The sequence below is a fragment of the Tupaia chinensis genome, unplaced genomic scaffold (assembly GCF_000334495.1).
Source record: "Tupaia chinensis unplaced genomic scaffold, TupChi_1.0 Scaffold148296_1, whole genome shotgun sequence".
Taxonomy (NCBI): Eukaryota; Metazoa; Chordata; class Mammalia; order Scandentia; family Tupaiidae; genus Tupaia; species Tupaia belangeri.
The window spans coordinates 1679427-1689499 of record NW_006208147.1 but is presented as its reverse complement, the minus strand read 5'-3'; the positions used below and the strand labels follow the sequence as shown (position 1 = coordinate 1689499).

Below are 10073 nucleotides of genomic sequence, written 5' to 3'. Positions count from 1 at the left end.
GAAATCACCTCCTGGGGGGATGGTCACGCCACAATCCCTTCTCCTCCATTCTCCTCTCGGGATCTTGGGCACGCATGCACACGCGCCCGGCGTGAGTTCTAAGCCACCGGGTCCAGGATGCGAACCGCGGTCGACTACGTGGGCATCCAGCGACATAGCCATTACGCTAACTGCTGGTTCCCACAACTGAGTTTTTTAAATGCTAAAATTTAATCTTAGTTTAGGAGTTACAGATTGTTCATTGCTATTGGGAATGTGCTGAAATAGAAACTCTCTTACACCTCTGTAAACTGGATCCACCCTTCTTGATGGATGGATAGACAGACAGATACTGAGGCCTTAATGATTTACTCTTTAAACCAGTAATTTTAATTTTTATGAACTTATCTGATATAATAAGAAACTTAGGTACACATTTTTAAATCTTTTTAGTATTATTATTATTATAATTTCCAGAGGAAGCATGTGCTTGCCAGAGAGAGACAGAGAAACAAAGAGACAGAGGGGAGGAGGGAAAGGGTCAAAGCACCCCCAGTGGGGTGTGGTCATGTTTCAGTCCCTTCTCCATTTCTCCATCCCGTTTGGATTTGGGGTACGTGTGCACATGTAGCTGCGTATTTTTCAGGACACCAGAAATCAGATTCAAACTACTGTTGGCTGTGTGCGATCAGGTTCCTTTTAACTGTTGGCTATGAGGCTAGCCCTTAGATACAAATTTTGTGCACAATTTTATGTGGCACTTTTGTTTTCTTTTAAGAGATTTATTTATTTATTTAATTTTATTGGTTATTATTATTTTTTATTTTGACCAGAGAGAGACAAAGAGAGAAAGGGAAAGTGAGAAAGCAAGCCACCAGGTCCAGGACTCGAACCGCGGTTGGCCACATGGGAATCCAGTGCCTTAAGTCACCACACCACCTGTTGGCCCCTGTCATGATACTTTTTTATGTACTTTTTTCTTTATTCGTGGAGTGAATACATTCACACATGAGAAGGAGACAGAGAGGAAGAGAGAAAGAGAGAAGAGAGGAAGAGAGAGAGAGAGAGAGCGAGAGAGCGAGGCATCCTTCACAGGGTCTGGTCATACCACGATACCCTTCCTCCAGTCCTCAAGTTCATTAGATCCGGGACACTCAGCACACATTTCTGGCATATTTGAGGCAGTTCAGGGGATTTGACCCATGGTTTCCATATGGGATTGCACTTCTATGGAGCAGAGCATTTGTTCTGTGCCACAGAATCAGCCCTGTTGTAGTATTTATAAAATAATATTGGAAATAACCTGTATAAGGACATAGACTCCAGGAATTAAATTACCTATCCAGTTACAAGGAAATAGAGTATGAATAGCCCAAGAATGTGTTATCTTATTTATTTTTTTTTGAGAGATTTTCACTGTAGGGCGCGTGCGCTCGCCAGACAGACAGAGAGAGACACAGAGACAGAAAGCGAGAAATCACCCCCCAGGGGGGATGGTCACGCCGCAATCCCTTCTCCTTCATTCTCCTCTCGGGTTCTTGGGCACGCACGCACACGCGCCTGGCGTGAGTTTTAAGCCACCGGGTCCGGGACACGAACCACGGTCGACTACATGGGAGTCCAGCGACATAGCCATTACGCTAACTGCTGGTTCCCAAGTTTATTATTTTTTTAAACCAGTAACTGATATTGCAAAATTCTCACCAAATAATATAAAGTAAGAAATCCGTTACAGTCACCCTGGTTGAGATCACTGTATCATCTCTCATCTGAAACATTTAGGTCTCTTCACAGGTCTTCTGGTGTACACTCTCTCTTCTGCCACCGGTGGTATTACACCACAACATTGAGAGTATTACTATTATTATTATTATTTAAACATTTATTCATTCATTCACTCATTCATCTACTTATTAGTTGTGGTTTTCAAGCCACTGGGTCTGGGACTCGACCCTCAGTTGGCCATGTGGAAATCCAGCACCTCAACCATGCCACCTGCTGTCCCCAACATTGAGATTATTAAGAAACATCTCTAAACATGATCTTGCCACTTCTATTTTTGTAGAGACCTTAAATAGTCTCTCATCTCTCTCTTTAATGGTAGGAACTACATGAATATGTGTGCATGAGAAGGAGATAGAGAAAGAGAGAGAGAGAGAGAGACTCACCCTCAACAGTGTCTTAGCATGCTGCAACCCCCTTTCTCCAGCCTTCTCAGGATCCCAGGTGACCATGTCCTTGCTCAGTGTGTTTTCAGGCCAACCCGGGATCCAAACTGGGGGCCACATTCGGCTTTTAGACTTGCAGTGTTACCACCGTGCTGGCCACTCATTTTTTGATCTCCTAATCTGAGTCCTTAATAAGACTTCTAAGACCCTGAGTGACCCATCCCCTCCAGGAACTGGCTTTCTCGCTCCATTATTTGAAGCTCCTCTTGCTCCAGGCCCCTGATGCTGTGTGCACTATTTCCTCTGCTTCAATTGCTCCCTGGACTTCCCTTGTGCTCCAGGCCAGCCTGATTTATAGGTTATTTCTCTAGGAAAATTTCCCTGACCAGTGTTCCAAGTCATCTTGATCACAGTGTCACCAGGACCTGCTCATCTCTCTACCTCTTGGCCCAGTTTCCTTGATGTTGGCTCCATAGAAAAGCTCATCCTCCATGGTACTAAAATGGCTGCAGCAGCCCCGGCTTCCTCTTTTGCATTCAAACCTAGTGGGAAGAGTGGATGTATGGGCCATTCTGTTGTTCACTGGTTAAGTGCCACATGCAGGGAGCCAAATCCCACATGGCTGACCAGGGTTTGAATCCCAGCCCCAGAAGCTTGAAAGCAAGATGGGTGCACGTGTGTGTGTGTGTGTGTGCCCGAAATCCTAAACAGGATGAAGAAATGGAGGAAGGCGGATGATGTGGCCATGCCCCATGGGTCCATTGGGGTACATGTTCCCTTTCTCTCTCTGAAGAGCACATGGGTCCTTTGGCAATTAGGAAATAGTCCTCAAAAAAAAAAAAAAAAAAAAAAAGAGGATGTATTTCATCAAGAGGGTTCCAGAAAATGTCTCAGAATCAGAATTTAGTCTTATTGGTTTGGATTACCTGACTATGGGTATATGACTATTTCAAAACCAATCATTGTCACTGTGGGAAAGTAATATTCTTTTTTTTTTGGAGAGGTTTTCGCTATAGGGTGTGTGCGCTCGCCAGACAGACAGAGAGAGACAGAGAGACAGAAAGTAAGAAATCACCCCCAAGGGGGATGGCCACACCACAATCCCTTCTCCTCCATTCTCCTCTCGGGATCTTGGGCACGCATGCACACACGCCCAGCGTGAGTTTTAAGCCACTGGGTCCGGGACGCGAACCGCGGTCGACTACGTGGGAGTCCAGCAACATAGCCATTACGCTAACTGCTGGTTCCCGGAAAGTAATATTCTTATTGGCCAGAACTAGGTTCCATGCTTCCTCCAATGTTAGGAGTTCAATAGGGGCCGGCAAGTGGTGTGGTGGTTGAGTCACTGGATTCCCACATGGCTGATGCAGTTCGAGTCCTGGACTTGGTGGCTTGCTTTCTCACTATTCCGCTCCCCCACATCTCCCTCTGACCAAATTACAAAAAAAAAAAAAGATAATAAATAAAATTAAATAAAATAATTCTTTGGGGAGGGGGGAAGCATTCACAAATAGGTAGGGCCCCCAAGCCCTGGGGATTACAGGAAATAGGAGGATTGGATCCTAGAGAGACAGTGTCTGATAGAAATTTCTTCATTATGTTTGGACAGCCTGTATCCTTTCCTTTAACAGATGTACATATGCTATTTGTTTAATACATGTTTTCACTATGGCACTATACAGTGACCTTGAGAAGGACTCTATGTCTCTTCACTGGTTATGTCCAGTGCCCAGCACAATTCTTAGCACAGAGTAGATGCTAGATAAATATCTGTTCAATAACTATATTACTTCTTTATTTTAGAGAGATTTTTGTTATAGAGTGTGTGTGCTCACCAGAGGACAGAAAGAGAGAAATCACCACCAGGGGGATGGCCATGCTGCCCTCTCCTCCATTCTCCTCTTGGGATCTTGGGCACACACACACACAGTTTGAGTTTCAAGTCACTGGGTCTGGGACTTGAACCATGGTCAAATGTGGGAATCCAGTGACGTAACCATTATGCCATCTGCTGGTCCCTAACTATATTACTAAAACAAAAAATTAGGGTGCACATCAGTACATATGAGGGTACTTCACAAAGTTCATTGAAAAAAGTGAAATTAAAGTGTGAGTTTATTTTGGTATGAAAACTTTTAAAATTTGTGCAAATTTTTTTCATAAAACACATTTTGCGTGAACTTTGGGAAAATCCCTCATTCGGCAGGTATTTTTGTTTGTGCTGCTATAACAAGTTAACTGACACTTGGCAATTTATAAAGAAGAGAATTTCATTTCTCATAGTTCTGAAGGCTGGAAGTCCAAGATCAAGGGGCCCGAAAATTCAGTATCGGATCAAGCCTCAGTCTCTGCTTCCAAGATGGTGCCTTGTTGCTGCATCCTCCAGAGGGAACAAACCTGTGTCCTCTAGCGGAAGGGAAGGAGGGCAGAGAAGGGGCTAAGCTGTCTCCCCCAACCCTTTTGTAAGAGAGAGCCTTACTCATTCTGTCTCCATCACCTTGTCTTTTTTTCTTTTTTCCTTTTTTTGGAGAGGTTTTTGCTATAGGGCGTGTGTGCTCGCCAGACAAACAGAAAGAGACAGAGAGACAGAAAGCAAGAAATCACCCCCAGGGGGATGGCCACGTCGCAATCCCTTCTCCTCCATTCTCCTCTTGGGATCTTGGGCATGCACGCACACGCGCCCGGCGTGAATTTAAGCGACCGGGTCTGGGACTCGAACCGCGATCAACTACGTGGGATCCAGCGACATAGCCATTACACTAACTGCTGGTCCCCATCACCTTGTCTTGATCACCTCCCCAAAGGCCCTAGCTCTTAACACCCTCAATGTGAATTTTGGAGGGGGCACATTCAAACCAGAACAGAGGGATTCCAATTCTGACTTTAAAAAGGAAATATCTTTTTCTCCCCTCCTCCATTTTTATAGCAGACAAATCTGAAAGAAAACATGCCAAATAAAATAATGGTTATTTCTTAATGGAAGAATTTAGAGTGAGGTTTTAAAAGCACTTTTCAAGCCGGTAGATGGTGGAGTGGTTTCATTGCTGGACTCCCAAATGGCCAACCGTAGTTTGAGTCCTGGACTCAGTGGCTTCAAAATCACGCCTGGTGTTGTGCATGTGTGCCCAAGGACCCAGGGGGAGAATGGAGGAGAAGGGATTGCGGTGTGGCCATCCATCCTAGAAGCTGATTTCTTACTTTCCCTCTCACTGTCTCTGTCTCTCTGGCAAGCGCACATGCCTTAAGACAAAAACCTCTTTTTTTAAAAAATAGCACTTTTCTGTATTTTCCAAATTCATTGAAAGTCCTTGTTTTTTTTTTAATAACAGGAAATTTCTGGAAAATATTCTTTTGCAATCTATTGGGTAGGGTTTTTCCATTTGGAATAAAAATGTGTTTCAGAAAGTAATGAGCTTTCTTGGGAACCAGCAGTTAGCGTAATGGCTATGTCGCTAGATTCCCACGTAGTCGACCGTGGTTCACGTTCTGGACCCGGAGGCTTAGAACTCACGCCGGGCGCGTGTGCGTGCATGCGTGCCCAAGATCCCGAGAGGAGAATGGAGGAGAAGGGATTGCGGCATGACCATCCCCCCTGGGGGGTGATTTCTCACTTTCTGTCTCTATGTCTCTGTCTGTCTGGCGAGCGCACGCACCCTATAGCGAAAACCTCTCAAAAAAAAAAAAAAAGAAAGAAAAAAAAAAAGAAAGTAATGAGCTTTCTAAAGAACATAGGGCTCAAATAAAGTTTGAGCATGACAAGATGAATTCCTGAACACTGCAGAAGGGATTACCAGGGACGGTGATTACTTAAGACATTAATAGGAGCGCACTGATGAACAGCAGGGCCAGGCTTCAATTAAACATGTGCTCTGCCATGAAGGCATTGCAGAAGCTGACTTTAAAGTTGGCCTCTCCTTGGCTCCTTTTTTTAAGCTTGTGGTTTGAACTCCCTAGTCTCTAGAAAGTTAATGTTTCCGTATGGACTATCATTTTCCTTAATTGTCATGTCGCTTGTTTGTTCTTTTCCCCTGCTGAGGCGGTGGCCTTCACTGCCTTCTCTCTGTACCTTCTGTTAATATGTATTTATGGAGTGATCTGAGAAGTGAAAGTCCTAAATCACATTGACCAAATGCCAGGGCATTGTGTTATGAGTAAGCACCCACACCCGAATCCCATGTGCCAGCTCAGAGACAATCGAATCTGAAACAGATAATGCACTATATACCCAGCTTCTGCCTATGACAGCAGATTTGTACTCTAAAAGCCCCTTTAGGATCTGACAGGGAACTCCTATTTGCAGTGGAACATCTTGGGCTCCAGGGCCTGTGCGTTCTCTCCGGGGTTCGCTTGACCATTGGTGGATCTAAGTGAAGGCAGGAGTTCAAATGGAGCAAAACTGGGATTAAAGGATTCAAGACGCAAATTGCTTAACTCCTACTGTTTTGTCCTGAGCATGCCTGCTAGGCATGGGGCTTCAGGGGGAACTGACTTGAGTCTTGGTGCCTTTATTCCAGGGTGACCTCTGCCTCAGTGCCTCAGGAGCTCAGCTCTACAATGGGCACAGTGTCCCTTCTTTTTTAGGTTGTCTTGAGATGAGAAAATCTATGTGAAGTGTTTAGCGCACTGCATGGCCTCCTCTTACAGTGATTTCGGATCTGGAAGCAACACCAGACCCATCCACTGTCCTTCTCAGCAAGGTCCAGGGGAGGCAAAGGACGCTAATAGTTTTTCAGTTAACTCCCCACCCCCCCCACCCCCGCTTCTCTAATCACAACTCTCTGGCATGGGCTACATGGTAAGAGAGAACTCTTTCCTTCTTTCATTTTTGACTTTATTATCAAAATTGAGTTTTCTTTAGCTTTGAAACTAACTCCCTTTAGGAATTCCATCTTTTCTTCCCAACTGGAGATCAAAGGTTTTAAACAGAAGGCTCTGGGTATTAGTCATTGGCTTGGCAGGGTGGTGGCCCAAGCTGGGCCCAGCCCTGAAGTTAGTCAGGAAGGGAGAGGTGCAAAGGTTAGACTCTGAGATAGGCAGGGGGCACATGCAGGGAGAATGGAGGAGTGTAGAGAGCAGTTCTCCTAGATTTACTCCTCTTAGGAAGCAAACCTACCCCATAGTCTGAGGTTTAACTGTGTCAAATAATCCCCTTCCCCTACCCAGGCAGACACCACCACATCAGGGTCAAATGTTGTCAGTGTGTACAGTAACTGATCCTGAAGCCAGGGGAGGCTCTCCGGGCTTCGAGAACTTCGAGGCTGGAGCCATTGCTCTCTTAGGGGCTTTCAGTGTGTGGGATTCCTTAGTGCAGAGATGACCCATCACCTTGGGCTGTTGCCCACCTCTCAGACCTCTTTTCACCCAACTCCAGCCACAGAGGCTTTCTCTGGAGTCTTTCAGAAGGAGACTCACTTTTCCTTTTTTCCCTCAGAGCACTGGCTTCTCATGTCTAGGTCACCTCTGTGGGGACTGCGGTCCCTGACCACTCAGCTCAGTTAGGGGACTTCTCTGTGCCTACCCAGCAGCCCCTAAGCCTCCTCCTTAGCATTCTTTCTACTTTGTCATAGTTTATTGTCGTGTGATCCATAAGATACTGTAGGCTCCAGGAGGAAGACAACCTGTTTGTTCCCACCTGGGTCCCCAAGGCTCCTCCTGTAGGGCCTGGCCAGAGTAAATACTGATAAATATTTGTAGCATGAGTGCCCTGGGTGGCTGGAGGTCCTTTGACTTGCCAGTCACCTGGGCTGACCCACGTGGCCAGGACGGTTCAGGAAGGATCCTGCCAAGGACTTTCATTGATTAGGCTTGCAGGGACCTTCCAGGCAATGAGTCTTAACATTTTCAGGGCCGTGGATCTATTAGGTATTTGATAAAACCAATCGGACAAGTTTTCCCAAAAGAACATAAATGAGCTTAGAGTGTGGGGGCGACTAACACCCCAGGTAAGAACCTTAGATTAAGACAATGAAGGGTAAGAGAGAAATTAAAGAACCTTGACATCCCAACATCTTAGGAGAGACCTTCCCTTCCCCTTTATTCTCCTCCCACCTCCCCCATTTCCCTCTCTCCTCCCATATTGTCCAGGGCCATATTCTTTATCATCTACTCAGGATCAATATTTTACCAGCTCCTTTGGATTACAGAACTCTTAACCACCATATCGGTCCCTTTAAACCTCTTAAAAGGGGCCCTGTTTAAAATGGCCCATGTCCGACTCGTGGTGCAGCGTTTATTAAAACAAAAACTTCAGCGGGGGAGGGGGTGGTGCGGTGGCGGTTTGGGAGTAAGAAGTCACTTCTAGTTTCCACTCTGAGAACCCCTCTCCCCTACACAGTTTAGGGAGAACAGTTTTTGACACTTTGCGCAAGTTTCATCAGGAAGTATCTTCATAAACCTTTGTCGAATGAAGAAAGGACACATGGCGCGGCAGAATCAGAGGGAAGCAGCTCTGGACTCCGGACGCAGGGATCTCGGAGTGCGAGACGAGCACGTTTCCAGCCCACGCGCGCCGGGGCAGCAGACCCGGCCGCTACCCCGGCCCAGGCGCGAGCACAGGTGTATTAGCACCTGCTGCGGCCGGCGCGGCGCTGGGCGGGGTGAGCAGCGGCCTCAGGGTCGGAGTGAGGGTGCAGGAGGAGGAGGGACCAGAGCAGGAGGGAGGGAGAGGACGAGTCAGAGGAGCAGGGAAGGGAAGAGGTAGAGGGAGGGTGTGGGAGGAGCGGGAGAGGAGGCGGCGAGCCGCGTGGGGAGGAGTCTGCAAACTTTGAGCGCGAGGGCATTGTGGGAAGCAGCCATGGTCTGAGGCGGGCGTCTCACCTGTCAGCCGCGCCGGCTACTGAGCTCGGCTTTAGCCCTCAAGTCCACCAAGTTCGCCGCTGGCAGGACTAGGGCGGCTGCGGCGGGGCCACCATGGTGAGTGCGGACGGGCGAGCACGCACGCTGTGCCAGGGCGTGCGCGCTCCCGGGAACACCTGCGGCGCCCGGGCTGGGCGCGCGGCCGGCTTGGGGGTGCGGGCCGAGCCCAGCACCGGACCCTGGACCTCCAGTGCTTGTGGCCCTGACGCCGGGATGGCGCGGGGGCGGTAGGGATGCCTGCTCGGGTCCCCGCAGCAACCAGACGCCGTACTTCATTCATTCGATCCGCGTTGGTTGAGCGCTTCGTCTGTGCCAGGCTCGGTGCTGAGCGCCGGGAGGTCGCGGGGGGACCAGAGAGAACCTCTGCTCTCAGGGGGCTTACCTACTAGGAGGAGCCTGCGAGGGAGGGAGGCGGTAACACGCACGTAATGCAAGATGACTTCCGAGAGTAAAGAGTGCCTGAAAGTCTCAGATACTACCGGAGGCGAGGCAACTTTTGGTCAGCGGAGGCCTCGTAGAGTAGGTGACATTTGAGGTGCGGATGGTCTTGAAGGGGCGCCACAGGTTGAGGGATCTGCAACCGCGGAGAGGCGAGGTGGGCGGGGCCCAGATGAGACAGGCCCTCGAAAGTCAAAGTTCAGAGTTTGCTTTTTGTGGGAAACTTTGCGATCTGTTCAGCACGAAAACTGCCTTCCTCCGTTCCATACTTTATGAAGACCCCTTTGGCCGTTGGTGGAAAATGGGCTGGATTGAGTGGGTGGCGGGACATGGGCTAAGGTGGAAGCTGAGCCTAGTTGCAGGGCTGCGGATGAGAGAGACTGGTGGCCTGCCCGCGCTTGGGTTTCCGAAGCGATGGCTAGGGTCGCCCTGGCTCTTGCCTCGTTAGGACCAGCGCAGTCACAGAGCAGAGGTCTGAACCGCACCTGTCTCACTTCCCCAAGCGCTCCCACTTCCCAGGTCCGTGAAGTGACTTGCTCTCTGTGGGCTCCGATGGCATCCCGAGGCAGAAGCTGGGGGACCCTGTGGGCTAAGTAGATTGACTAACAGGGTGAGCGTGGAATACTGAACCGC

General features: G+C 48.4%; 1 protein-coding gene across 1 annotated transcript in view; it reads left to right on the top strand.

Annotated features, from left to right (window-relative positions):
• Positions 1 to 8851: 8851 nt before the first annotated feature.
• AP1S3 (adaptor related protein complex 1 subunit sigma 3) overlaps positions 8852 to 10073 on the top strand; it is an 86478-nt gene continuing 85256 nt past the window's right edge. Inside the window, exon 1 of the mRNA XM_006170405.3 lies at positions 8852 to 9059. Coding sequence (XP_006170467.1) covers positions 9057 to 9059 — 3 coding nt within the window. The 5' untranslated portion in view covers positions 8852 to 9056. The remainder of the gene's footprint in view (positions 9060 to 10073) is intronic.